This window comes from Leucopleurus acutus (assembly GCF_964270905.1).
Source record: "Leucopleurus acutus genome assembly, chromosome: 2".
NCBI classification, from domain to species: Eukaryota; Metazoa; Chordata; class Mammalia; order Artiodactyla; family Delphinidae; genus Leucopleurus; species Leucopleurus acutus.
Window position 1 is genome coordinate 97635609 of NC_139143.1, and position 27916 is coordinate 97663524.

General features: G+C 47.4%; 1 protein-coding gene across 5 annotated transcripts in view; it reads right to left on the reverse strand.

The window, feature by feature from the left end:
- Positions 1–326: 326 nt before the first annotated feature.
- Positions 327–27916, reverse strand: part of ELAPOR1 (endosome-lysosome associated apoptosis and autophagy regulator 1) — a gene marked incomplete at both ends in the record, with an annotated part of 64290 nt that continues 36700 nt past the window's right edge. Inside the window, 20 exons of one of the 5 annotated variants that reach the window (XM_082865697.1) lie at positions 327–529; positions 1186–1238; positions 1482–1647; positions 2171–2349; positions 2427–2553; positions 3749–3850; positions 4322–4418; positions 4720–4900; positions 7458–7631; positions 8922–9185; positions 10182–10319; positions 10582–10687; positions 12521–12611; positions 13013–13141; positions 13875–14052; positions 17500–17588; positions 23315–23464; positions 23597–23702; positions 24631–24711; positions 25182–25329. In XM_082865697.1, coding sequence (XP_082721823.1) covers positions 430–529; positions 1186–1238; positions 1482–1647; positions 2171–2349; positions 2427–2553; positions 3749–3850; positions 4322–4418; positions 4720–4900; positions 7458–7631; positions 8922–9185; positions 10182–10319; positions 10582–10687; positions 12521–12611; positions 13013–13141; positions 13875–14052; positions 17500–17588; positions 23315–23464; positions 23597–23702; positions 24631–24711; positions 25182–25329 — 2659 coding nt within the window. Of the gene's footprint in view, positions 544–1185; positions 1239–1481; positions 1648–2170; positions 2350–2426; positions 2554–3748; positions 3851–4321; positions 4419–4719; positions 4901–7457; positions 7632–8921; positions 9186–10181; positions 10320–10581; positions 10688–12520; positions 12612–13012; positions 13142–13874; positions 14053–17499; positions 17589–23314; positions 23465–23596; positions 23703–24630; positions 24712–25181; positions 25330–27916 lie in introns of all 5 variants that reach the window. The other 4 variants (XM_082865699.1, XM_082865698.1, XM_082865700.1 and 1 more) reach the window with 4 other exon arrangements.

Sequence of the window (27916 nt, forward strand, 5' to 3'; positions counted from 1 at the left end):
CCTAAAGAGATCGTGAGCTGAGGGCATATGATCAGGGAGACTCCCAGCTGCTTGTGCCCTTAAGTAAGAGGACAGGGGAGGGAGTTTCTATACTTAAAAAGAGAGAAATACTTTTGTTTCAGAGCTATAAGAAATCTGAGCAGATGAAGCTATGGCTCCAATGGCTGGTCCATTTTGGGAAACAAGATGCGAGCGAGGAAGTAATATATAAACAAAGTGTGGGTATATTTGGCAAGTTTGAGGCAAGCAGAAAGGAGGGTTTGGGTACTCTATAAAAAAACAAAGATCTGAAATTCAAACTTCTTCTGATAAGGCCACAACGAAGAGATTTCCAGCAGTGGGTGTTGCAGGAAACTGGCACCCACATTGCCACAGGCTTGCAAGGTGATGTGCCCAGGTGAGGAGGCAGGTGAGGCAGGGCAGCGCCCCTCACAGGTCCATGTCTGGGCTTCCTGAGGATGTCTTCAGTGGCACCGAGTCAAATCCATCAGGAGTCCTCTGAAAGAGAGATGGTGACAGGAGCTGGCTGCTGCACGTGGGCAAGTTTGGAGAACAAAGGAGGGAAATGGAAAATAGGTGACAGAAGGAGCCCTCATGAAATTCCTGCTTTCAGTGGCTTTGTGGAAACATGGACCTAAGATATCCTCTATTCTTCTTGCTCCCTTTAGCCAGTCAGAGGGTAAGAAATATCTTTAAAACCCCTTGCTCTGCATCTGTGTTGAATTCTAGAAGTTCCAGAAAGACTCAAGCATCCCAGGATAAATTGTTCTCCCATTAGTTAAAAAAAAAAAAAAATTCAAGGTCTAAGGAGGCCAAGGGAGTCACCCTGGAAGATCAGCGCAAAGGGAATGAGATTCAGCCAAGTAAACACCTCCCCCCCTTCCTTTCCTCGCCATCCCTCCCCACCCCATTTGGATGAACTGGTTCAGGGCAGCAGTGAGCTGTGGGCACTGGCAGAGTGGGGCTGCAGAGGGCAGCGGCCCTGGAAGAGTTGCCTGAATGTTCTCTGCTTGCCCCAGGCCCAGGCCCAGACATCCGTGGGACAGCACCCTCCAATGGCCAAAGGAGAGCCACACTTCAATTGGAAGTTGATCCTAGAGATCACCTCTTCCCCTCCCTCCAAAAAAAGAAAAAAGAAAGAAAGAAAAAGGGCAGGGGGGAGGGGGTCATGAATCTTAATCTTACAACATGGGTGGTTCAATACTTCTGGAAGTTAAAAGGCCCAAACAGTCCATCCACTGGAGTGCATGTCGGGAGAGAAGGAGCCTAGTCAATAGCAGCCTTGGGCCCCAGGGGAAAGAGTATTGGTGTGGAAATACAGAAGGCAGAAGCCAGGATTCACAGGGTGGGGGGATAGAATAGTATGGAGGATGGGGAGCAGAGTAGTGGCCCCTGAACAGTGTGGGGTCATTCAGTATCCTAGGACTGGTATCTTCTCCAGCCCTCCAGGCTGACCTCAGTGCACTGGCCAGGCTCCCTACCTTGGAGGTGAATGATCTGATCTTCCCAAAGAGTGACTTCTTGCTGGTGAAGATGAGGTCATCCTCCACATCCTCGCCTTCCATGATGGCACAGCTGTCGGCTGCTGGCAGGTCACAGTCCTTGAGGGTGGCATTCATCACCAGCTTGGAGTATTTGTACTCTAGCCTATGAAACAAGGGGATGGGAAAGACAAGACACCAAAATGTGGAATAAAAGGGAAAGGGAGAAAGGCTGGGCTGTAAAGAGATATTCCCATACCATGGGTAATGGAACTGAAGCATAGCAAAATGGTGTTGGGCTGGGCATATAACTAAGGAATCCGACTCCCAAGTCAGGGATCTTTTTCCTCAAGTATAGGTGTTTCTGTGATCTCAAAGCTTAATAGAAATAATGGAATTGTAAAGTCATTATTTTTGTCATTAATAATAACAAATTAAGAATTCTCTTTGCTTTTCTTTTGAGAATCTAACAGCCCTTCACAGACTGCCATGTGATACCATCCCTGTTTAGGAGTCAGGATAACCAAGGCATACACTGGATAAGTGGCTCAACACATCTCTGGCCAGAGTCACAGGGACTGTGGCCAATGCCAGAGAATAGCCCCATGAACTTATACTCTCAGATATTCTCTTCCCAGCTCAATGATCCAATCCTGGCCATCCCCAAACTGCAATACCCCATCATGTACTTTTGATTCTTTTTCCAAAAGTAACAGGTCAAGACGGTGAGCAGGATAGCAGTGCAGGTGCCTGCAGAGATGCCCACTTTCAGCCAGAAGTCTATCGTTTTGCAGATGGTGACTCTCTGCTCAGGCAGGGAGATGCCACGCGAGCACAGCTTTGGTTCTCGCCACACGTAAGTAGTCTTCTATCGGGGAGAAAAACAAGGAACTCAGATATCACATTCCCTTGTCTCCTGGGAAGTCCCCAAGCAGAGACACCTACCTGGATCCCGGCCACGCAGCTGCTGACGATAGCGTGGTAGTCAGCAGCTGAGCAGAGTGGGCAAGCGGCCACGCTCTCCCACAGGAAGTGGAAGTTACAGCCATCACAGGTCCCATCGGAGCACGTGCTAGCAGAGCAGAAAGGAGACATGAGCGCACACTCGCAGGACTGCTGGGAAGATCTGGCTGGAGTCCTGGCGTCTCATAACTTGCCTGATCTGTCCTCTCCTTGCCAAACTGTTAGCTCCATCAGGATCCTTCCAACTAGTCCTTAACCCAGGTATCGCTCTCCGATTTCCCTGATGATAAGAGGCCTTTCTGGCCTTCACCAGGGCTCCCACCCTCTGCCCGTTTGTTTCTGCTGACATCCGATGAGAACTAATGTAAGCTGTCTGAGCTCTAGCATAGCTGCCCAACTAACCCCTCAGAAGCTCCTGTCCAACCCATGGACATGTGACATTTTGCAAAAGTCACATGCAGCTTCCTGCAGAGGGTGGAGGTGGGAGGCAGGGTTCAGGAATGAACTTCAGGTCACTGCTATCTGCAGTGTACTTTACTGTAACGTTTGCAACAAGAATAGTGATCTTACACTTTGACACCACTGCTGGGTCGAAATGTGCTGCTGGGCTCCCCATCTCCCTGATCAGCTGTTGTCTAGGAGCAGCATTTCCCAAACCATCTTCCTCAAGACTGGTACCCCTCAAGATGTTAGTGTTATGTGAAAAAAAGGAAGGTTGGTGGGGGAAGGGTACTGTAATCAAATTAGTTCAGGAGTCCTCAATTTAGTGCACTCAGCTATTAAACTCAGAATAGGGTCTTCCAGCTGTAGAGAGATTCCTAGGATTCCCTAAACCTTTACTAATCCTAATGATAATAGGAAGTAACCACATCTGAGAAAGACATCTGGGGAAGTCCTCAAGTCTCATTATCTCATTTAATTCTCATAACAGCCCCCTGAGGGAATTTATTACTATCCCCATTTTACAAATAAGGAAGAAGAGGCCTAGAGAAGATAAGAACTGTATCCATAACAGAGCTGGTAAGTGGAGGAGGGGAATCGAATCTGGCTCTCAGCCCCAGCAGTTCGTCACTTTGCTAGGCAGCTGCCCCTATAATGGTCTGTGAGTGTGAGGGTAGCTTTGACTCTTCCTTCTGCTCCATTCTTGACATCTAAAGACTGAGGGTTTGGAGCCATGACTGTGTCCCCAAGAACCCATTAATGGATCTCACATGGTTTTCTCTTTTGCTCTTTTGCAGTACTCTTTGTTTGGTTCTTGAGACGTTATGAGGCCAAGGGAGGGAGACTTTGTTACATCCCTTTACCTTGGCAGCGACAGACTTCCAGGAGCAGGTGTCAGCAGACTGCATCTGACGCGGATGGTGGTTGATCTCCCAGAACTGCAGGACTGGGTCACATCATTGGACCTGCAGAGAAAGCAGCCCCCATGGGGGAACGAGTCACTCATCTGTGTCATTGGAGAGCCACTAACTAAAGTCAACATGGAACGGTTCCCTCACTGGGGAAGTCTGGACTTGGGCTGTGGCCTGACACACAGGAGAGTGTTGTGGTCAGGGAGATCTGGTCAAGGGGAAATGCACTGGTCTAGGAAAGGCTAGCAGATGCACAACACTGGAGCCTCCCTTAGGCAGGAAGGGTAGTCCGCCACAGGTCATCCAGTATTCCTCCCTGCCACCAGAGGCAGACCTGCCCCAGGAATACCCAAGAACCTAGGATGGGGAAATCCCAGCCTTTAGTGCTCATTGCTGGGCAGGTCTGCTAGACCTTGGAAGTGGTCTGGCTTGATAAGTAGTAGGTGGCTAGAGAGGGAGGGACACCACAGAGATTGCGGAGGAGCCCTGGGTTTCACTTGCATTAGCCTGGCCTCTCATTTTCACCTATAAAAGAAGATCACGTCCGGTATTCCCAAGGGCTCCGGGTGGAAAAGTTCAGCTGGGGAGGTGATTCCGTCCAGAGTCATATCTGTTGTCACCCCTGCCAAATTAGAGCTCCTAATTAGTCCTCACTAGTAGCATTTAGCTGGCAACCACTTCTGTTCTTTCAATACCTGTCCACATCCCACCTTCCTTCATCTCATCACATCCTTGAGTGGCTCATGAAAGGGTGAAACAAAGGTTTGTCAGTGGCCGCAGGGGCATTTCGTACCCCAGGATGGAATAGGAAACAGAGGTCAGGAGGTTGGGCCCCTCACCTGGGGCCTTTTACCTCAGAGCCTGGTAGGCTCACTCTCTCTTACAGACATGCTCAGACAGGCGAGAGCAACTGTGTTACTCACCAATAAGCCGATCTGCGAGGCTAACAGGCTGCGAGGACACTCCGGCCTTGTAGCCTGTCACCTCCGGGGGAATGATGACCGCCTGGCACACGTAGGCTGTGATGGATTTGGAGAAACCTGACTCACCCTCAGGAATCCGGAGGTCAGTGACATTGTCGGTGCACACGGACATTTTCTTACCCTGGGCAGGGGGATGTGGGGAGGAAGTAGGAAGGAATGAGTGATCACAGAAGAGCTCCCAGAAGGGAACAGGGAACAGTTTTTCCGTGTCTAAAATTTCAACTTTCTAAGAGTGTGTTGCAGTGGAACGATTCATCCCAGTTCTAATTACAAGACAGATTTTAAAAGATAAAAAGTTAAGAATAAGGCCTAGGTGTCCTAGTTTCCAGAACTCTGGTTCAGGGATCCCCAGTCTTTTGTTTCCTTGGAGTCACCTGGGAGCCCTATATAAGCAGTGCTGTGAAGGTGGCAACTGATTTGGAGATCTAATCTACCAGCCCACCAGTTAAGGGCCTTCCTTATCCTAGTCAGTTTTCTAGGCAGATACTGAAATGTGTAACTAATCCCATGAAATTTATCTGGACCTCTGGCCTGCTTCCCATTCCCTTTCTGTGTCTTCCTTGGAGCTGTGATTCTACCATACTTACTTTGGAAGCACCTTCCAGAGTGTCCTGGGGGTTAAAACAGACCCCATAACCAGCCCTCTCCCTGCCTTGAGGTAGGACATCTTAGGATCTACTGGACCCTATTCCATTTAAAAATATTTATTGGGCTTCCCTGGTGGCGCAGTAGTTGAGAGTCCGCCTGCCAATGCAGAGGACACGGGCTTGTGCCCCGGTCCGGGAAGATCCCACATGCCGCGGAGCAACTGGGCCCGTGAGCCATGGCCGCTGAGCCTGCGCGTCCGGAGCCTGTGCTCCGCAACAGGAGAGGCCACAGCAGTGAGAGGCCCGCGTACCGCAAAATAAATAAATAAATAAAATATTTATCAACAGAAGAAAGATTGTTTCTCCTCCAGTCTTTAACAACCCATACTGTATAGAATAGAACTCTGGAAGATGGAGGGAATTGAAACTCCTTCCTCGAGATTTTGTAATAGAAGAGATATTGAGATACTGTTCCTTTAAAAATTCTTCAAATTTGGGCTTCCCTGGTGGTGCAGTGGTTGAGAATCTGCCTGCCAATGCAGGGGACACGGGTTCAAACCCTGGTCTGGGAAGATCCCACATGCCTTGGAGCAACTGGGCCCGTGAGCCACAGCTACTGAGCCTGCGAGCCTGGAGCCTGTGCTCTGCAACAAGAGAGGCCGCGACAGTGAGAGGCCCGCGCACTGCGATGAAGAGCGGCCCCCCGCTCGCGGCAACTAGAGAAAGCCCTTGCACAGAAATGAAGACCCAACACAGCCAATAAATAAATAATTCTTCAAATTTATGAAATATGAATATATAACATGTTTGCTAATATAAGATCATTTGTTCAATATTTTAAATTTAAGTGGACCAAGCATTTAGAATGTAGGATTTTCAATATGATAAATTTTATTACAAATAGAGCTAAGTTGCTAAATCTGGTATTTCAGTTTATTTTCAAGATTGTAAGAAATAGGTTAAGAACATGAGAACAGAAAGGAACCTTTAGATTATATAAGAATAAGGGAGCAAAGAAAAGAAAACTCACAGACTCCGCAAATTCCCATCTTCTCTCTCCCAACTCACTGACTGAAACTTTTGCTGCATGGGGCTTGCTTTAATCAGTCTCAATTCCTGAGTTATCACTGTCACTTCTGAGGCTTTAACTTCTTCAAAGACTTCTTAAAAGCAAGATAGAGACATCTGTCTCTAATCTTTCACAGATTAGTTTATTTCTTGGCATGTTCTCTCTATAAACACAAATCAACTTTTTTGCATGCTGCAGAAGATGGGTAGAAGCTGTGTGGTATAAAGACCTAACTTCCACACACAGTCACAGACTAAATGCTCAAGACGCTTTTTATTTTGCAACATTTGAAATTAACTTTCCAACCGCTAATCCTGGCCTGTTTGTAATTTAGTCAAGTGCAGTGGTGGTGTGATTATCCTTTACATTTCTGCCTTTGAATTTTGCATCCAAAATATTTGCAGCAGCCCGAAATGCTGATGGTAACATGTACTGTCAGCAAAGATACATGTAGATGAAATAAAGAGTAATTTATTTTATTCAGCCTCTAGAAAATGAAAGGCAAGTGTCATGATTACTGAAGACTGCTTTCTTAAGGAAAAAAAATCTTTCTCCTGCATAGATTTTTTTTTTTAATTGAAGTATAGTTGATGTATGGGCATAGTTTTTATATAATCATTTTGAGAGAATAAAGGTCAGGGAGGAGTAAATGTACACCTTATTTTATTTTATTTTAATTTAAAAAATTTTTAAAAATTTTTTCGGCTGCACCACACGGCTTGTGGGATTTCTGTTCCCCAACCAGGGATGGAACCCGGGCCCTGGCAGTAAAAGCACGGAGTCCTAACCACTGGACCGCCAGGGAATTCCCTACACCTTATTTTAAACACGTTCGTTTTCCTAAATGTTTATAATCCAGATGATTTGATTTTAGAGGAGAAAGTCCTCAGGGAGAGTAATAATCATTAAAAAACCTTTGAATCTCCTCAGTCCTCTGCGATCTGAACCTCCCGTGTCCTCTGGCCTCTGATCCGCTGGCGCCCCCTTTCCGTTCTCACATGGTCAGTACCTGCACAGCTTACCTGGTTTCCGCAGAGACTGAAGGTAAAGTGGTGGAAATATTTCAGCCCTTTGGAAGTGAAGCTTGGCCCTCCAGCCAGAGAGACGGTGTTTTCCAAAGCCAAGAAGTTGTAGTCAAAAGTCCTGGTTGGAGTGCTGACTGAGAAGGTACAGTCATTGTAGCACAGGGAGTGGATCTGAGGGGAAAGGGGTCCATCAGGCCGGCTGTGCAGGCAGGGCCTTGAGGAGGCCCCACGGAGAGTGTCAGTCTCTCTCCCCAGCCTGGTCCAGCCCACGCAGGGTGAGAGAAGAGGAAGTATGAATTAGGAGTGGGCATTAAAAGATGCAAAACAGGGGCTAGTGTGGTTATGTACATCTTGCCATTCAATTATTAGCACATATATGATGCACAAACCCAAACCTCTTATTTTTCAGTAGGTAGTTGGGTCAGATTCTGTAGCCTTGTTCCTGTGCCTAGATTATAAAACTCTCTCAAGACACGAGATAGCCCTTCTTACTTTCAAGCAAAAGACAACAAGGTGCTAACTGGAAGAAGGGTGTCCAAGATGGCAGAAGAGAAGCTACAAGCCTGGTCCCCCTCCCCCATTTAAAACTCACTGAACCCCAGATTACTTTTTCCCAGGCTCTCTGTAGGAAACTGAGCCATAAACCCCTTTCTTGCTCATTTTAAGGTCCCCAGGCAGCAGCGGCCTTACACAACTGTCAATCCCTCCCACGGCAGCAGAGGGAGCCCTGGGGGAGGAATTTTGTGGCAAAAGTCCAGGGTGCCCCAAAGAGGTTGCCAGGGGTCTGCAGAATTGATGCACGTATTGCACAGCTGAACTTAGCAGCATCTGCAGACTGTGTAAACAATGTCTTACAAATGTGTGTCCATGTGGTTGTGATTAGTAAAATTCAAGTTCACTTAAAAGCATTAATGAATAACTAAGCTTTTGGTCATACTATTTTCTTAGATTCAGGAAGTGCATGGGGGAAACAGCACTGCTGCTCCACTTTAGAAGAAACCCCTGGGAAAGGAGACAGCAATATGCCAATTAACCATATGTCCCAGCAAAGGTGGGTTACCCTCCCCACAAAGAGGAGGCAAATTCCCATGATAACAGGCTGGACTGAAGTAGGCTGAATTTCAGCCACAAGTCCCACTACTCCTTCCCTTCAGGTCTCTGCACAGATGTCAAATAACCCTCTGGACCAGATGGTCACAGATCTCCCTTACCCATCCCCTGAAGATGAGACTCGCTCATGACTGAGGCCCAGACCCTGAAAACCAACCACTACAGCTAAGAACTCTCCATCTATGGTCATAGCCTGGATGGGTGTCCTCTAGGATGCCAACCTGGGCGTATACTGGGGGGGGGGGTGGTCCTTGGGTATTAGCCCCTCAAGAACCCCACCCAGGACCCGGCACCCTCTGAGGTGGCCCATTCAGAGGGCCAAGGTTATGATGTACGGCCAACTGCTGGCACCTTGTTGCTCTTGGTTCCTGGACCGCAGGTCATGCAGGCCTGGGCACCATAAGGCTGGTGGGCTTTCAGGATTGTGTTAGGGGGGCAGGAGCGGCAGGTTCCTGAATCCCGATCAATATAGTAGCCAGCAGGACAAGAGGTGCAGGAGGAGCCTATGTCAGAGGCTTCCAGGGCACAAGGACGGCAGTAGGAAGCCACGCCATCCATGACATTGGTGACATTGATGGAGTAGATCTTGGCGACATCGTTGGTGTACTTTCTTCCCTGGAAACAGAGACAAGAGGAGAGTGGGCCAAGTTCTGAGCAGTAGCAATTGAGTGCTCTGGAAATAGTAAGAGTATGACTTAATACATCTTATCCTGTGATACTTGAGAAAAATCTTTAGAAACATCCTATTCTTTTTACTCACTTAACAGTAACTATGTACATTTTGTGTCATTTTAAAATAAGACTGAACAACTTAAATGACATATAAAAATATTAAGTACCGTGGGGAAATATGCAGTAGATGCTCATATTTTTTAAAAAAGCAGTTTTTTTCCTTATAAAAGAAAAAAAAGTATTTGTGGAGAAATAAAGACTGTATAGGAGATACTTCATAGTTAACTGGGTTATCTCTGGGTAGTAGGATTATGGGGGATTTTCTTCTTTTTGCTTATTTCTATCTTTTAAGTTTTCTCGCAATGAAACTACATTATTTTGAGTTGAGAAAATACAACAAAACCGGAGTTATTATTATTAAAAACAAGAGCAGGGACTCCCTGGTGGCGCAGCGGTTGAGAGTCCACCTGCCAATGCAGGGGACGCGGGTTTGTACCCCGGTCCGGGAAGATCCCACATGCCGCGGAGCGGCTGGGCCCGTGAGCCATGGCCACTGAGCCTGCACGTCCGGAGCCTGTGCTCCGCAACGGGAGAGGTCACAACAGGGAGAGGCCCGCGTACTGCAAAAAAAAAAAAAAAAAAAAGAGCAGGACTGAACAGGGTATACCAGGTCAGGAACCACACATGTCCTCAGGGCAGGTCTGCTGAGGAGGGACAGGTAATTTTAAGAGTTTAGAGTGTCATTTTCCCCTGGAAGTCATTTGGCTAAGGCTAGGTGCTCCTCAGGGGCTGGAATAGGCGTTCTTTGCTTGACTCCTTAGGAGTCTTCTAATCCCTGGATTCTGAAGCTCAACCTCATACTTAAGCTAATGCAGGAATCCTTCCAGGTTCAGAGGTCTCTTCTGGGTGCTGAGCATCTGAGTAAGGGGAGGAGCTTACTGTCTCATGAAAAGAGGTTCTCTGGAAGGCCCAGGTGAAGCTCATGGTAGCGTTCTCCTCAATGATGTAGGTATAGGACTGTTTGCCTTTGGAACCTCTCCACGTCTCCACGGGACTGTTGGTCCTAGAATTCATACCCTGAACCCAAGACAGATAATTGAAGAAGACATGATGGCTGGGTGGCTGGTGGGGAGAGGATGCCCATGCCGCTGCCATCCTGGGGGCCATCACAGGGGGTTAGACCCATATTAAACGGTGCAGTCCCTGACAGACAGTCAGGCCCTTCCTCTGTGAAATCACTGTAAGCAAGGGTGTCAGTTATATTGATACCCCGATAGGGCAGAGGGGCCAACCCTCCCAATAGTCCCTGGAAGCCCCAAAGCAGGCAAAGAAAACGTACCACCATGAAGTAGAGCTCGCAGTTCACAGAACAGATGGTCTCAAAGACAAACGTGATCCTGGCCACCTCTTTATTCTCTGTGTCTGCCATCACTGACTGTGGAGGTCTGTGGGGCAGAAATCAAAAGTCGGTTCCAGAGGCAGACAGTGCTTATTGAAGAGCCCAGATGGCAGCAAAGGGTCTGCTGGGGGACAGGATTAAGTTCTGAGTATGTTGGAAAGAGCATAGACTAAGTCCAATTCTGCCACCCTAGCTGTGTGAACTTGACCTAGACAAACTATAGTTTCCTCATCTGTAAAACGGAGGTAATAATCTTTCTTATTTACCTCCCATCATTGTGGTAAGATCCAAAGGCATAACAGATGTGGAAGTGCTTTGTAAAATGCTGTATAGCCTCACAAGCAGAGTGTGGTCTCCAGACCCACTGAATCAGAATCTGTGCATTAACATGATTCCCAGGTGATTCATATGCACGTTAAAGTTTGAGAATCATCACTATCATAAGATGTCAATTGTCTGCATTCGCTCAGCAGCTCTCTCCCAGGGATAGTGGGGTTTTGCCTGGATCGAATTAGCAGGTACTTCAACTTGTTTCTTTTTTTTTTTTTTTTTGCCATACGCGGGCCTCTCACTGTTGTGGCCTCTCCCGCTGCGGAGCACAGCCTCCGGACGCGCAGGCTTAGTGGCCATGGCTCAAGGGCCCAGCCGCTCCGTGGTATGTGGGATCTTCCCAGACTGGGGCACGAACCCGTGTCCCCTGCATCGGTAGGCGGACTCTCAACCACTGCGCCACCAGGGAAGCCCTCAACTTGTTTCTTTAACAAGGTTCTCAGGCTGGTCCTTCTTTGGAGAAAGAGACAGCCATGCCCGATGGGTGGGGATGGTGGGGGGGATAAGTGGGGTGAGGAAATGCTTTACTGCTATAATCATATTTGCAAATTGAAAAGTACTTTGGGGAGTGTTACCTCCCAAAAGTCTAAAAAGTTTGCTTACCTCATAAACATGGGATATAGCTGTTCGGCTCTGAGTAATGTAAATTAAGGGAAGGGAAACCTTTTGAGCAGCCGCTGTGGCTGAGCACTGTGCCGGGGATGGAAAGGAGGGAGCTTGAAGGAGGGAATGGAGAAGCCAAATTTGCAACTGGGACGCCGATTCAGTGGTTCCCCCGACCTCTAAAGCACATATAGGCAGAAGAGTTCACTTTGGCTTTGGAAATCCATTTATGGCTTTTCTTTTGGCTTTGGCCATTTGCTTGAATTCTGAGGACCTCCAGTTCCTGGCTCCTCCCTACACAGTGGTGCTAACCGATGGGCTAGAAGAATCATCTCAATCTGAGTTAGTCCAAAATCACAGACTGTCAATCCCTCTTGTTTTACAGACAAGGAGCCTAAAGCCTATAGGGGCACAATGGCTTTCCCAAGTTCACCTAGCCAGTAAGTGGCAAAGCTCAAGTGCCCTATCTCCCAGTCCCGTGTTCTTTGCACCGTACCACCCTGCCTGTATTTTTTTTAATGGCAAACAAATTGCTTATTATCCTAGGTCTTCTTGGGATATGGGGATAAATATGAGAAGAACAATCCCTCCCAAGCTTCTTGCCCCAAATAAGGATGAACTGTCTATGGGCACCCCTGGCCCTATTTTTTACAGGTTTTTAAAATCTTATCTGTTGCTGTGAGGAGGAGGAATTCAAGTAGCATGTGGCCAAATGATGGGAGAAGCTAGACGGGATGAGAGAGCAGTAGGTAATCAGCATGGGCAGCAACTAAGAATGAGTGTCAGCATTCAGGTTAACTTTATCAGACCATAACCATGATCTCCTCTGTTCTGAACTGACGCTTCCACAAGCCAGAAGCCCTCTCCTCTACAACACTCCTAGCTATGTGGGACCTGGATGTGGCCAAGGGTGGTGGGGGCTTCCCGTTAGCTTTGTACTCCTCACCTAAATCCTGGCACAACCAGAGTGAGAATCATGAAGTCATTGTCTGAGGCTCCAACAGCTGTATAAATGTGATCACCAGCCACCTCCCAGCCTGGAAAAGGAGAGGGAAGAGTTAATGCCCAGTGGTCTTGGGTGCAGGGCAAATGTGCACCCAGATGACACTCTGGAAGAGAGATAACACCGTCCTTTGAGGCGTTCAGAATCACCGCCAAACAAACCATGTTACTTCTCTGGCTACTTTGGTCAAAGTCTCTGAAACTCTCAGAGCACGGCCTTTGGAGTGTGTACACATTGTTTCTAGTTCTGTTTCTGTCTCTAAAACAAAGGCTTGGCAGAATATATATTATATGCCCATGGGCAGTGGAGCATGCAGGGGAGTGCATGGCACGATTAGCTCATTTTTCTCCAGACATCCCTATTATGAAGAAACGTGAGGTGGGAAGAGCCCCTGTGGCAGTGCTGAAAGCTCACAGTCAGGAGGGAGGCAGTTACCTGTCATGCCCTTGTACTCAAAGTTGATCCCACTGAGGACAGTCGTTTCCATGTTCGTGGGCAGTGTGTTCCACCATTTGTATTCGAATCCCACGGCAGGTTCGGTCCCCGCTGGGCAGTGGCTACAATCTGGGGGAGCCGTAAGATCCACGCATTCAGCAGGAAGGCCACAGCCACCCTTACTGGAGCTGCTGTCACACAGACAAGTGGCAACAGGGGTGGGCAGCCCAACAAGAGGTGGTGCTGAGCACCGTTGCACAGTGACATCGAGCTGACTTGAAAGCATTCTGACAATGTTATTTAACAAACTCAGGGTGTAAACACTGACCCTTCATTATCATATTCCAATTAGGCTACTGGCCCATCAAATTATTCATTTTAAAGCTTAAACATATCCTCTGGTCTGGTACATATAGTTAATATTGTTTGTCACATTGTTATCCTCAAATGCCTTCACATTCATAGGTATACAAAACCCCCAACTCCCTTTTTGCAGAGTGGCTTACAAATCCTGATTGTGTCAATGTGGCCATCCCAGCTCCCTAAACCTTCTAGGTAGTGTCCCTGCCACATGCTGGAAGCCTCTGATGTGAGGATTGGGTCCCTTCAGGCCTGAGTCACATTCAAAGTTGGAATGAGGAGGAAGGTCGGCAGTTCTCAAGTATGACTCGGACCTACAGACAGGGCCCACCCTAACCTCTCTTCTCCTGAGTATAGACCTCAGAGGTGGCCTGGCCCTTCCTGCCTCCCTTGGAAAGACAGAGCCCGTGTTCAGCTGACACTGGGAGTGCCCACATGGCCCACCCATGTGGGTGGCGTGGGAACGGACGCGAGGCAGGGAGTGGGGTGGGGGAGGGGTTACCGGAGCCATTGGAATAAGAGCCATAAGGGCAGGGCTCGCAGGTGCTGCTGTTGGTCTTGAAGAAACCAGGGTTGCAGGGTGGGCAGCGGGTCTTCACGCCAGAGGCGGGCAGCTTCACTGCCCCCTCCAGGTCCTCACTGCAGATTTTCGGCTGGGCCCATTTGTACATGAGCTGTGTCTGCAGAAACAAAGCACGACTCAGCCTTCCCGCGTGGGATTATCTTCAGGAATTTACCTTGAGAGTGGGGGGATTCTGGGCTCCAGTGAAAGCTCCACCACGGTGGGGCACTTTGTTTTGGTCACCGATATACCCCAGGCCCGTCGCCTAGCGCCTGGTACATGGTCATGCTCAATAAATATCTGCTGAATGCATGTTGACTGAATGAAGACGGATAGACCTAATGAGGACTCGTGTGTCGGATGGAATGGGGGGACCAGTTGCCTCCAGAGAAAGCTCTGATTCCAGTGTAGAATCTTATTCCTACCAATGTCACAGGAAAAGCCGCCGGTGAAAATCCCAGAACACGAAAAGGCATGGAGTAGAGGTGGCTTATGTAACCCCTGGGGAGGAGAGAGGTTGGCTGAGGTGCCCCAGTTTGTCTTCCAAGTGTTTTCTTTGCTTTTTCACTTATTCAGTAGGCATCTATAGCAAGTCTAATAGATCTATGTGACTCAGAGACGAAGGACGTGGCCCCTGCCCTCAAGGAGCTCACCGTCTAGCAAGGGCACCAAGCACATAATAACAATCCCCATGGGGGTATGGACACTACGTTCTCTGGGACATCCAGGCAAGAGGAACGATGTTGGTTAAAGAACACAAACTTCCAGTTATAAGATCAGTAAGTTCTGGGTATCTAAGGTACAGGTGATTAGAATTAATAATACTGTATTATATACTTGAGAGCTGCTGAGAGAGTAGATATTAAACATTCTCACCACAGAAAAGAAATGGTAATTATGTGACCTGATGGAGCTGTTAGCTAGCTCTATGGTGGTCATCATCTTGCAGTATGTAAGTGTATAAAATCAATACATTGTACACCTTAAACTTACACGATGTTATGTGTCAGTTGTATCTCAAAAAAACCAGGGGAAAAAGGCAAGAGGAACGGCCAGCCACCAAGTCAGTGGACAAGAGAAGCATTGTATCTGTCACTTATTAGGGTCGTCCCTAGTCTTTTGATGGAGAAATTGGATAGAGAAGAGGAGATGAATTACAGGAGGCCTTGGTGAATCAGGGGTGAGGTTGGGCAGTGTGAAGCTTCCCGTGTGGCCCTTGGGCAAGTCAGAAACAAAAGGATTGCATTGAGGTGATGATGCAAATGCTCTGTGTAGCATACCATACATGTGAAAAGGTGGGTGAATAAAGCATCGGTCCATTTTCTTAAGGATAAGAAATGACAGGGTCTTAAAAGGGTCCTGTGCTGCCTGCATTGAAGGTGAGCCCTGAGACAGACAACTCTTCTCCCTGCCCAGCTCAGCCTTTCTCCCTGTGAAGAGCAGCCAGTGACCAGAGACCTGGACTAGTGCTCTAAACTTATCTCAACTGGCTTGTCTCCTTGAGTCTCATAGAGAGAAAGGTCTGGGGAGCTGGTAGACTGATTTAGGCCATCTCTTGGAGCAGCACACTCAGCAGCCCCAGTGGATCGGCCATCCTGGTCCCTGAGAAAGCACTGAGGCACAGCAAAGGCCATAATAGGAGTCCCTTGATTTTAAAATACAGCTTAGAAAACAAAATCCCAAGCAGAACCAGTGTGGGCCTGAGGGCTGAGGCTTCTGTAAAGCGCTCCTGGTGACTGCATATCCCTGTGCACTCCTCACCGTGTATACTCCAGGGCTCCTCCCTGAGCTGTGCTTTGGCGGGGCTGCAAGGTGCGAGCACTGGCTCTGGCCCCACTCAGCATCTAAGGACCCTCAAGGTGATCAGGGGAGGGCAGGCACCCAGGCTTGCAGGCATCAGAGCACACGATGGATCTAGAATGCCTTGGTCTAAGCCGGGAGGGGAAAGAGTGGGGCAGAAGGAAGCAAAGACAGCCACAATCGGCCACATGTTATGCCCTGGAGGGAGAAGAGGGGCAGGATTGTCCTCATTTAATCAGTGGGTCAACTGAGGCCAAGGAAATGACAGTAATTTTTACAAGGTCATGCAGAACACCAGACACTACAGAACGGGGTCTAAGGTGCAACTGACAAGATATATCATTTCGCCTGGCTGCTAGGGAAGGGGATTTTGCTCGAAACATGAGGGTGGGGTGGGGCAGTGCGGGGGCAGTAAGAGATGACTATAGAAACAATCACCGTAAAGGATTGGACTTTATCCCATGCTTAATTAGCAAAAAGAGGATTCGGCCAGCCAGCCAGCCAGGAAACATTTATACATCCTAATAGCCAAGCATATGCTTAGCGCTGAATGATGCAGAATTCCCCACTCCTGTTTCCTGAGAGGCTCTGATTGAGGGATATAGGCAGCAGTTCATTCAGAATGTCTAATCTGAGACAGATCCCTCCACTTGTGCCCTTGAGCCCTCCCTGCTCATTTACTGTTGTTCCTCGAAGTCATCCGGCACACACCTGCCCCCTCTACACCTGCTGCGTGCCCCCTGCCTGGAAAGCTCCCCTTCACCTCACTCAGATCTCTGCTCAGATGTCACCTCCTCAGAGAGGTCATCCTTACCCTCTCTAAAATAGCTCTGTCATTCTTTATCTCCCAATCCTGTTTTATGTTTTTCTTCCTACCACATACCACCATCAGACGTATGACTATACACCCATTTGTTGTCTGTCTGTTGTCTCTCCCTCCACTTGCTCCCCAACAGGAATTAAGCTCCACGAGACTAGACGTTCCCTTGGTTTTGTGAGCTGCTGCACACCAAGCGCCCAGCACAGTGGCTGGTTGTACATGTGAACAAATGACCTCCTCTGAAACGCCTTCCCTGCTCGCCACCCCCCATCCTGGTCACTCCTCTTCTGGGTTCCCCCAGCGCCCTGCACACCGTCAGGCCCATCTTCCTTGTCCCTGCCCTCCCCCACAGGACTGTGAGCCTCTGAGGGCAGGAGCCCTTCTCGCTCAGCTCTGATTCCCCAGCTGGAGCACAGTGCCAGGCGCAACAGCTGATGCTCAAAAAATGCCTGTTGACTCAATGGCAGAGCAGACAACAAAGGAAAGTCTTTCTGAGGCAGAAAGCCTGGGGGCAAAGAGGGAGCCAGCAGAGACGGAACAAGTCAGGCCATTCTCCAGTGAGCCAGGAAGTAGGAATCATCCCCTTTGCCAGCCCACAAGAGCAGCGCCGAGGGGACAGGTCTGATGAGTTCCGTGAAGAGATAAGTACGCGTGGACGGGCAGCCATTGCCCAGGGGGTGAAGCGAATGGAAGAAACCGAGGAAAAGAAAATGAAGGTGTTTTTCGAAACAGAGCATATGTGAATAAGCAGCAGAACAAATGTGGCAAAAACAGCTTCTGACCTGAAAATAAATGAGGTCATCTCGTTTTACTTCCCCACTGGCCCCAGGGTCACTGCAGAGGTCTGTGGGGTTTTCTGGGGTGCCAGCTTCACTGGCCGCTGGAGGTCCGGATCTGGCAAAGCCCAAGGAGCAGGCAAAGGGGCCCCATGACCGCGTTACCCACCTCTCCACTGGCATCACAGGCCGTGTGAGTGTAGAAGTAATCTTTGTCTGTGCAGGCTGGCCGCACTCTGCAGGTGGAGGATCCTTTTTCTAAATGGCAGAAGCAAGGACAAATATTTGAAGTTAAAAAAGCAGAGCTCTTGACCCCTTGCTTACGATGCTATAACGCCCAAGACCTTGGGGTGAGGCACAACACAGACATTGCAGAAAGTAGACAGTCCTGCACACCCACCTTCCCTTTGCCTGAGCAGCAACATTTTCGGTCCCTAAATCCCTGCTCAGATACACCCTTTGCGCCTCTCCCCGGTGCTGATGAGAAACCACTGGGCCTGCCCTGTGGAGCAGGGCATGGAGAGGTGGACTGGCCAAAGGACCAGCAAGGAGGGAGGTAGCCAGAAGGAGCATCTTGCAGGTTTACCACCAATTCCCTGGAACTCGCCATCTTCCAGGTGCCTCAGAACCCTGACTGTGCAGGTGGTTTTTCTACTCCTGAAGGGTTGAAGCAAAACATAGGAAAGCTAGGACAGTGCTTCATCCTCTTACTCCAATTCTGTCTCTGAATTGTCTCTTAATATACGCCTAGAATGAAGGGCTTCCACCTCTGTATTTCCCCTTCTCCATGCAGCGATCCTACGCAAATAAGGTGACGGTTTAATTCAACTCTTCCCACTTTCCCCAGCCCCAGGCCTCACAGTACTCTCTAAGCTTTGACCTGAACTTAATGAAAAATGTTATTATCATTTTTATTTACTTTACTCTCTGTATGTTTTTTTTTAAAAAAATATTTATGTATTTATTTATTTCGGCTGCACCAGGTCTTAGTTGTGGCATGTTTAGTTGCAGCATGCGAGCTTCTTAGTTGCAGAATGCAAACTCGTAGTTGCGGCATGAGAACTCGTAGTTGTGGCATGAGAACTCATAGTTGTGGCATGCATGTGGGCTCTAGTTCCCCGACCAGGGATCGAACCCAGACCCCCTGCATTGGGAGTGTGGAGTCTTATCCACTGCACCACCAGGCAAGCCCTTCTATATATTCTTCTTATATCTAGGTTAGTTCTGCTTTAACCCTATGAACCCCTGGATAGCAAGAACTATTTCAATGAATCCCTCTTTAAAGCAATGGATTTCATCTTTTTTGAATTACAAACCCTTCTGAGAATTTGAAAAAAAGAACTGTTTCCTGTATCCTGAAAAATATACATACTCTATGCAAATAATTTTTTTTTAATTTCCAGGAGATTTACTTTCTCCAGAATAAAAACCATTGCTTTACAGAGTGCCAGTACAATACTGCTTACTACTACTGTCACCACTATTTCTAATGTGACTACTGTGTTACCTGCAGCTAAGCAGGTGACAATGGTGAGACCCCTTCTCTCTATTACCTGACAGGCAGTTTGGTAGAATGGAATGAGATTTTTAAGTCAGACAGATCTGGGTTTGGATCCTGCTTAATCATTTAGTAGCTGCATCACTTTCAGCAAGTTACTTAACCTCTCTGAGCCTTTGTGCTCTCACCTGTAGAGCAGGAATAATAACATCTTCTTACTGGAGCCGGCACATACCTGACACATTGTAAGTAAGAATTTGCTAAGTGCTGGTAACTATTATCACCTGGGTTTGTGGGAATTATTTTTATTTGGTAGCTGTCATGGGATTTTTAATAAGGATTAGAAGTCCCCTTTCTCTTCCAGTTAAGGCTTATTTCTCAACTGGTCCCTTCTTCTTCCCAAGGCACCAAATGAGTTGCTAGATCGGAGAATCTCCTAGTTACCGCCTTGTTGGCCTGCACTGGGGAGTTCCCTCAATCACACATTTCCATGCCTCTTCTGTCCCCATCTTAATTAGCCTGGGCAAGAGGGAACTACTGGCTGAGAAACAGCTGGGGTCTTCTCAGCTCATTTACTTGGTTAACAAACAAAGGCCTATTTCAACATAGAGGGATCCAGGGACTCCTGGTTTTGACAGACTTGGCCAGGAGAAATTTGGGGGGAGATGCTGAAAATAAGCCAGTTCCCAGGCCCTTGCATACTAGATCTAGCAAATTGCAAGTTACGTGTTAGAAAGTGCATTCCACACAGGGACCTTTCTCTGCTTGTCAAATATTTGTTCAACCTGACACCCCAGCTCTGGGTTTCAGCAAAAAGGGTCCAGCTGTTTACACACTGACAACTTCTAAACTGGTTTTAATAAATGATTAACGCAAATGCTGAGCCAGACCTCACTTTCCCAGCTCAGCTTTCATCAAGGTGTTGAAACTGGAGACTAGTCATGTTCGAAGGACTGGCCTAGATATTTGTTGAGAAAATGAAAAGTGATTCCTGTAGGACTGGCCCTGGGTAAAACTGTTTGTAGATAAAGTTTATCTTGGGGGCTCCACCTGCTCTTTCTGCACCTTCCTCCTCCTTTCCGTATCTTCCCCCTGCCTCCGGAAATACAACCTTCTCGTTCTGATCCTTTTTATCCAAGGAAAACATTTCCCCTAAAGATTTCAGTACCAAATGAACCCAATGCCCAGCTCCGACACCACCACAGACTCTGGGCAAATCCCTTAACCTCTGTGAGCTTCTCCTAATTCATTTGTAAATGGGGAAATCGCCTCTTCACTATGCTACGAGTAATGAGAAAATGTTTTGTAAACTGTACAGTACTGTACAAGTGACTTATTATTGTTACCTATGCCCAGAGTGGTTTCACACCACAAGAAGACTGCTGGGACAGGCCTTAATGTAAATGAATAAATAAAATCAGTGCTTACTACATGCCAGACACTGTTCTAAATCTTTACCTGTTTTAATCCGTGCACACAATGATGCTATGAGGTAGATACAATTATTGTCATTCCCATTCTAGAGATGAGAAAACTGAGGCACAGACAAGTGATTTGCCCAAGGTGGCACAGCTAGGAAGTGGTGGAGCAAGTATTTGAACCGCAGTGATTTTGTTCTGGAGTCCATGCCCTTAAACCCTGTGCTGTTCTATTAGGAAATGAATCCCTAATATTAAACATAACACAAAGGAATTAATCCTAATGATCAAATTTAATCTCTCAATGAGAAAGATGCTTTCAGTCAAGCCTTTGTCCCTGACATCCTCATGCACATCAGCTCCTCGTTAGTCTAGGTCCTGGATACGGGCAATGGCGCCCGATGCAAAATCTTCTGACTGTAGCTTCTGCCTCCAGCTCTTCCTTTCCTCATCCATTTTCCAAATGGCAACCAGAATGGTCTTTCAAAGGCACAAGCCAGATCATGTCATTCCCAGTTTTACATTCTTTAATGGCTTCACACGCTGATAGGATCAAATCCCAATTCTGTAGCAATGGCACAGAAGGGTTTAACAGTAATCTGTTCCCTGCCCACCTCTCAGCCTTGGATGCTAATTCTAAGTAAGCTCCAGCAATGCTGAGTTACTCCTGGATTCCTGAGCCTTCTGGCCTTGGCTCACACTTCTTCCAGAATATCCTGCCCCCATCAAATCACCAACTCATCTTTCAAGATAGCTTATCTTTCAAGACCACAGCTAGTGCAGCCTTTCCTCCCTCCCCGGAGAGGACTGACCACTTCCCCCTTTTGCTTCCACCGCACACTACACTCAGTACTCCTATCCTAGCACCTCCTGTACCGTGGAGTTATTACACTTGGTGTTTCTATAACCACATTTCCACTTTTGACATAAGCTGGAGGGCAGCACCAGCTGTAACCTTAGCATCAAGTCCAAGCCCTGGCACCCAGTGGCCACTCAGAATATATTTACAAATGAATGACTAAATGGCCACAGGGCCTCCTGCCACTCCCTTTATGTACATTCCATCATAGGCTCTCATCAGACCCTCTCTGCATTTTCCCAGTCTCCCACTGACCCTGTATTCTGGAACAATCAAGTCCCAAAGAAACGTGATACTCTTTGTATCCCAAGCTGAACATATTCTTCATAGTAAAATCTCACTTTCCATTTAAAGAGGTGGATGGAAAAATCAGTGGCAAAAGGAGAATAGACTCCAAGAATTCAGACTCCCAAACTAATACCTTCCTAACCGCTCTCTGGATAGAAATCAATTTACATAGCATTGATCAAAACACTCTGTAGGCAGTTCTTCTAGAACCACCTTGCCATTTAAACCCTGTACCACAGCGGGGCTGGAAAGGGAGCTGGAGAAAAAGACTGACAAAGGCTGCTATTGATAGAGCAGGGAAGAGGAATACGAAATTCAAGTGGAAAAACGGGAATTTAGACTTATAGGTAAAAACTTTCCCCAAGATCTAAAAATCTATGTTCTTGCTGAAAGCTACACTCATTTGGCAAGATCTGTGTAGATAAAGAGAACTTCTATTTTAGGAATGGTGTAGAAATAAGCAGCTCACAAGGTCAGTGGCGGGTCTTGGCTGAGCAAACACGTACTGTGATGTCTGTGTGAAGGGTGGGTGTGTCTGTGTAGGGATGGGCGTGTTTGATTAAGAGAGGGCCTTGAGCCAGGTTTGTATATAGTTCTGTGTAAAAAAGGAAAAATGGAATAGTTATGGGCATTTGCAGGGGAAGGGAGGGGACTCTTTCTCTCTCCCTACCTGTTTGTTTCAGAACCTGTCTTGGAGATTGGTTGCTGTGCCAGTCATTGCACTGTCTAAGCACAGGGCCCTCTGGGGATACTACCCATCTTATACCAGAGCCCTGCTGCTGTTGAGATCCTCTCAAATAACCAGGTCCCGTTTCTCAAAGTTGGGCTGTTTTAGGAAATTATCCAGGGACTGCAGAAATAGGCTGCTTCCCACTGTCCTCTTATTTTCCCTTAGAGCAGTGGTTTTCCAACTGTGTTCCAAGGATCCCTGGATTTCCTGACAAGGCCTGCTTTGAATTCAATGGATGCTTTGAATTCAGTGGATGAAAGATTATAGCTTCTTGCTATCAAAATGTTTTGAGTAATACGACCTCATGGGGCTTCCCTGGTGGCACAGTGGCTGAGACTCTGCCTGCCAATGCAGGGGACACGGGTTCGAGCCCTGGTCTGGGAAGGTCCCACATGCTGCGGAGCAACTAGGCCCGTGAGCCATGGCCGCTGAGCCTGCGTGTCTGGAGCTTGTGCTCCGCAACAAGAGAGGCCACGACAGTGAGAGGCCCGCGCACCGCGATGAAGAGTGGCCCCCGCTCGCCGCAACTAGAGAAAGCCCTCACACAGAAACGAAGACCCAACACAGCCAAAAATAAATAAATAAATAAATAAAATTTAAAAAAAAAAAATGACTTCATGGCTCTTCTAAATTAACTTTGATAATAATTGTTATAAATTAAAATGTATAAATTTATGCCTCTTTTATCTACAGTATATATTATTTATAATTCTAATCTTAATTAAAGTTTCATTAAAAAACGGTTGCAACCCCTTTCCATAGCTTTCCTAATTCCTCTAATTCTGAGCTGCTTTTGCTTTTTGCCGTGGTGCCCTGCACTTTTTGCTATCTAATACACTATATAATTTACTATATATTTATTATTTAGTTATTATAGTTATTATGCATGCCATTTACATTCCAGAATGTAAATTCCATGAAGACAGGGACCCTTGTCTATTTTTTTCACTGAAGTATTCCAAACACCTAGAGTAAAGGCCTGGCAGATAGTAGAGGCCTGATAAATACTTACTGAATGATTTCATTTCAAGAGTGATTGGCGGATTAGATGGGCTCTTCCAGGGCCCAGAAAGCAAGTGCTTAAGAAGAATTGTCTTCAGCTTGGCCAAAAGGATGGTTCCACTTCCTGTCTGTCCCTGTGTATATGTTGGTACCCCCCCACCAAACTCTTCCCGCCCTCAGAAACATCACCTGAATATTTGTCAGGGTCACACTGGTGGCAAGAAGTCTCTCCCTTATTGGAATAAGAGTTAGCTGGGCAAAGTTTGCAGCAAGAGGAACCCTTCTGGTCTGCGTATGTGCCTGGTTTGCAGGGGAAGCATTCTGAAGTGTAGGCCACTCCTAGGGAGGACGAACAACATAGGAAAGCAAGAATTGAGCCTAGAGACTGAACGCCCTGAGGACTAACCCACACCCTCCCTGCTGAAGTCAGCATCAGACCCCAGACCCAACTCCATTCTCTGTTCTCTGTACCTGTTATGGCGATGTTTCTCACCAGCACAGGCTTAGAAACTTTGGACCACACTGAGAAAGCTGTGGTTCTCCAGTAGAGGACGTTATTGCCTCGATTTAGTTCGACCTAAAAACCACAAACAGGAGTTAGTTCAGTCACAGACACAAGTCTTGCTAATCCATTGCATTAGCCTCCTGTTGGGATCCCCCCTCTTGCAGTCTGCATGGCAGTGCCTATTCTGCTCCTCTCCCTCAACTTCCTCAGTGTTGCCCTTCCTCCCAGCTCCTCTCTCCTTCTTATTTTCTTTTTATAAATTTATTATTTATTTTTGGCTGCATCGGGTCTTCGTTGCTGTGTACAGGCTTTCTCTAGTTGCAGCGAGCAGGGGCTACTCTTCGTTGTGGTGCACGGGCTTCTCATTGCGGTGGCTTCTCTTGTTGCACAGCACGGACTGTAGGCTCGCGGGTTTAAGTAGCTGTGGCTCACGGGCTCTAGAGCGCAGGCTCAGTAGTTGCGGCGCATGAGCTCAGTTGCTCCATGGCATGTGGGATCTTCCTGGACCAGGGATTGAACCCGGTGCCCTGCATTGGCAGGTGGATTCTTAACCACTGCGCCACCAGGGGAGCCCTCCTCTCTCCTTCTAAGGCTCCTCTTACAACCCTCTCATGCCCTCTCCCACTTCTCCTTCAGTCACATATACCATGAGCATTTCTATGTTGAGACCAATGAAGGGACCTGAGGGTACTGACAACAGGGTGGCTGAAACTCCCTCATTCTTCTCTGGTTGTATTTATCCATGCCCCAGCCCCAGAAGACTGGGCCTTTAAAGCCGGAAAGCTGCTGGTCCTTGGGGTCAAGCCAGAGGAGCGAGTCAGTTCACATCCACATTATGTCAACTCAAGAGGGGAGAAACTATAGCATCCTCATGTTGTCAGACAACTGCCCTCTAGGGAGAGAAGAGTGGAGGCCCAGATGGGGAGGAAGCACTCTTTGGAGGAAAGGCCCTTGGTCCCTTTTCTGGAATCTCCAGGGAGAAGGCTGCTCTGATACTCACACTGTGCAATTCCCATCCTTTCTCTGTGGTTTTCATCCACCTCGAGTCATCTGCATTGGGCTGGCACTGGTCATTCTGAACCTGAGGCAGCAGGAATTTGAGATCAGAGTCTCTCAGCTTTCTAAGGAAACGAATTGCTTACCCCATGATGCCCCAGCCCTTCAGAGGGCCCTTCTTATGGGAGAAGGACTGAGCTCAGAAGTCATGAGATTTGAAGTATGGCAGGAGCTAGTGACACACACAAGATGTCAGTACGTGGACACTAAAGAAATTATGCATTAACTCAGAGCTGTTACGTGCTGTTTTCATGTCTGAACAGGGCAGAACACCTACGAATCTCCCAGACTCTATCTACTCTTCCCCCCAGGGTCCTTTGACTTCTGCCTTTCTCTTTGCCTTTTGAAACCTCAGCTCACTTTGACCACAGTTCTCTCCAGAGGGAAGACAACTGTGAAAACTTCCCAAGCAGGACTATGCGTGTGATTCCTGTAAATGAATGTGAGCCTCGGAGGGCCTTTACCTCCCACCTTCCCCCTCAGCCAGGGGCTTACAAAAAACTCGAAGATGATGCTGGAGTCTGGGTAGTAGTATTCAAAGTTAACAGTGCCAGACTGCTTCAGGTTCACGGCGTACATCAGCGTGGCCGTGCACTCATCCGTGTTGGAGGAGATATAGTCACCCAGAGGAACCCACTTGGACCTGTGAGGGAACAGGAGCCAAGTTCACAGTCAGGAGCCCAGCCCACCAGGGCTTGTGCGATATGCAGGTCTCATGTCCTGCTAGGTCTCTGCAGAATTCCAGACTTGTGATTCACAAGTGGAAGCTTACACCTGAAAATGCTCAGTGAAGAATGACCTCCAAGTCAAGGAGCCTGGAGGTACAGCCAAGAGGAGGACAGGTAGGTGTACCTCCACATTATGCAGAGCTATCCAGAAGATAGACGGCAGGTAAGGTTGTGGATAGGGGGAGGTAGATAATATTTATTGGTTGCTTACTAGCTCCCAAATGATGAACTACATATGCTACATTCATGATTCCTTTCTATCAGTAAGAGGAAATGCAATTTTGTCCCCATTTAAGGGATGATACAACAGAGGCTTTTTGAGTGCCTTGCCCAGTATAACACAGCCAGCAAATGACAGGGCTGAGATTCAAACCCAGGTTTGCCAAACTCAAAGCTCTCAAAGAAAGTTAGTAGATAAAGCTATTCTTCAGAACTCAGAAGTCCATCCAATCTAATCCACCCATTTTTTTGGTTTTGGTTTTTGTTTTGAAATGTCCACTTTTAGATGCTACTAGGAACTGGTTTTTATGGGAAGGGGGAAGGGAGAAGGCATGTTGATTTTGCTTTCTAAATACCTCTACTGTGTCTACTCTACCCAAGGGCTCTTCCTTCTCCTCCCCGCATGTCCCTCAGCTCTGAATCAGCCCCAACTCGCCTCCCTGCATCCAGTCCTGCTTCCTCCAATCCCTTCTCCACAGTGTGGCTGGAGAGAGACTCCAGAAGAAAAATCTGACCCTGTCACTTCCCTGCTTGAAACTCTGACTCCCTGTTGCCCTTAGGATGGGGTACGAACTCCTCACCCACTCTCTATGCTCCAGCCCTACAGCATTTCTTTCAATTCTTCTGCCAAACTTTCTCTCACCTCTGGGTCTTCCCACACACTGTTCTCTCTTCCTGGAACAAACTTCCTCCTCCCTCCATCTATTTAATTCCTACTCGTGTCTTAGAGCAAACGTCACCTAATCTGAGAAGTCCTCCTTGACTCCTTTACCTGCCTCTGCTACGTGTGCCCTCAGCTCTCACTGTTCCCTTTCTCATAATCACAGTCCTCCTGTATTTCATTTAAACATGTTATGAAATATTTAAGACCCGCCACGCTGCTTATGAAATGCAACACAGCAGAAGTGTTGGTGTACCCCTGGCTAATCTCAACCCCCTCCGCATCACACATGCCTTTCCCCACTGTCAAGTAATCACTTTCCTGAGTTTGGTGCTTGACGTCCCCATGTGGTTCTCTGCCCTTCACTAATTATGTATGTATTTCTAAACAATACACTGTATGACAGCATTTTGCACGTTTTTATATCTTATGTGCTCACGGATTCTGAAACTTGCTTTTTTTCCCTCAACACGTATAATGATTGTGGGATTCCTCTATATCCATAGTCACACGTGAATAACAGCTCTTCTTTCACTTTTACCAGTATATAAGATTGCTTTCTATGGTTCGCCCATATTTATTCATGCATTACTTGTTGACGGACTTCTAGATTGTTTCCAGTTTTTTGCTATTGTGCGCACTCTTGTTAGGAACATTCTCGCACGTCTCCTTCTACGCATATTTGAGTGGAAAGTCTGGGGGTAGAACTGCTGGGTCACAGGGTATGTGAACCTCCAACTTTACCAGCTATGGCCATGTTGTGCTCCAGAGTGGCTGCCGTCAGCTACACCCACCCGCAGCGAAAGACAGCTGTTCTGGCTCCACAACCCCCCCCCCAACATCTGGAACGGTCAGACTTTAAAATTGTTGCCAATATGATACGGTAGGACAGAGTGTCTCAGTGGGCTTTAAATCTTAGTTCCTTAACTATAAGTGAGGTTGAGCATCTTTTCTTAGTTTATTTGCAGTTTGGCTTCCTCTTCGGGTCATACTTGAATTCTTCTTGAATTGCTTGTCTTCCTGCCTGGCTCGTCGATGCTGTGAGGGCAGAGACCAAACTTAACTTGCTCACTTCTGTGTCCCTAGCACTAAGCCCTGGACCTGGCACATAAGAGGGACTCAGGGCATTAAACAGCTGAATGTGGGAAATGGGTGATCAAAGACAATCCCACTATTTCACTGCTGTGCCTGAGACCAGCCCAGGTCTCCAGTGATTAATAATGGTCAGTTCAGGGGACCTCAGATTAGTCCACTGTTTTCCCCCTGTGTTTGTCAGAATAACATGGTACTTCCAGCTCTTCAACAGTTAGTGTCATTCTCAAATGGAAGCATATCCAAAATACCTAAGCTGAGCTCATCCAAGATACCCAGCTAACCTAACGGTACTGATTTCTCCTTGTTAAAAGAGACAGCACTTAAAGCTGATGTGCTCCACAGCATCAGCTATAAATAACTCCTGAAGGTGGATGAATAATTCAAAGGATGCCATAAGTGGATTTCATTTGCAAAATGCGTCACAATTCCGACTTTTGTCAGAGCTGTCCCTGGTGAAGATCGTTTCACGTTCAATGATAACATGTCTTGATTGATTTCTAATGCCAGGCATCGCTCCAAATCTTTAC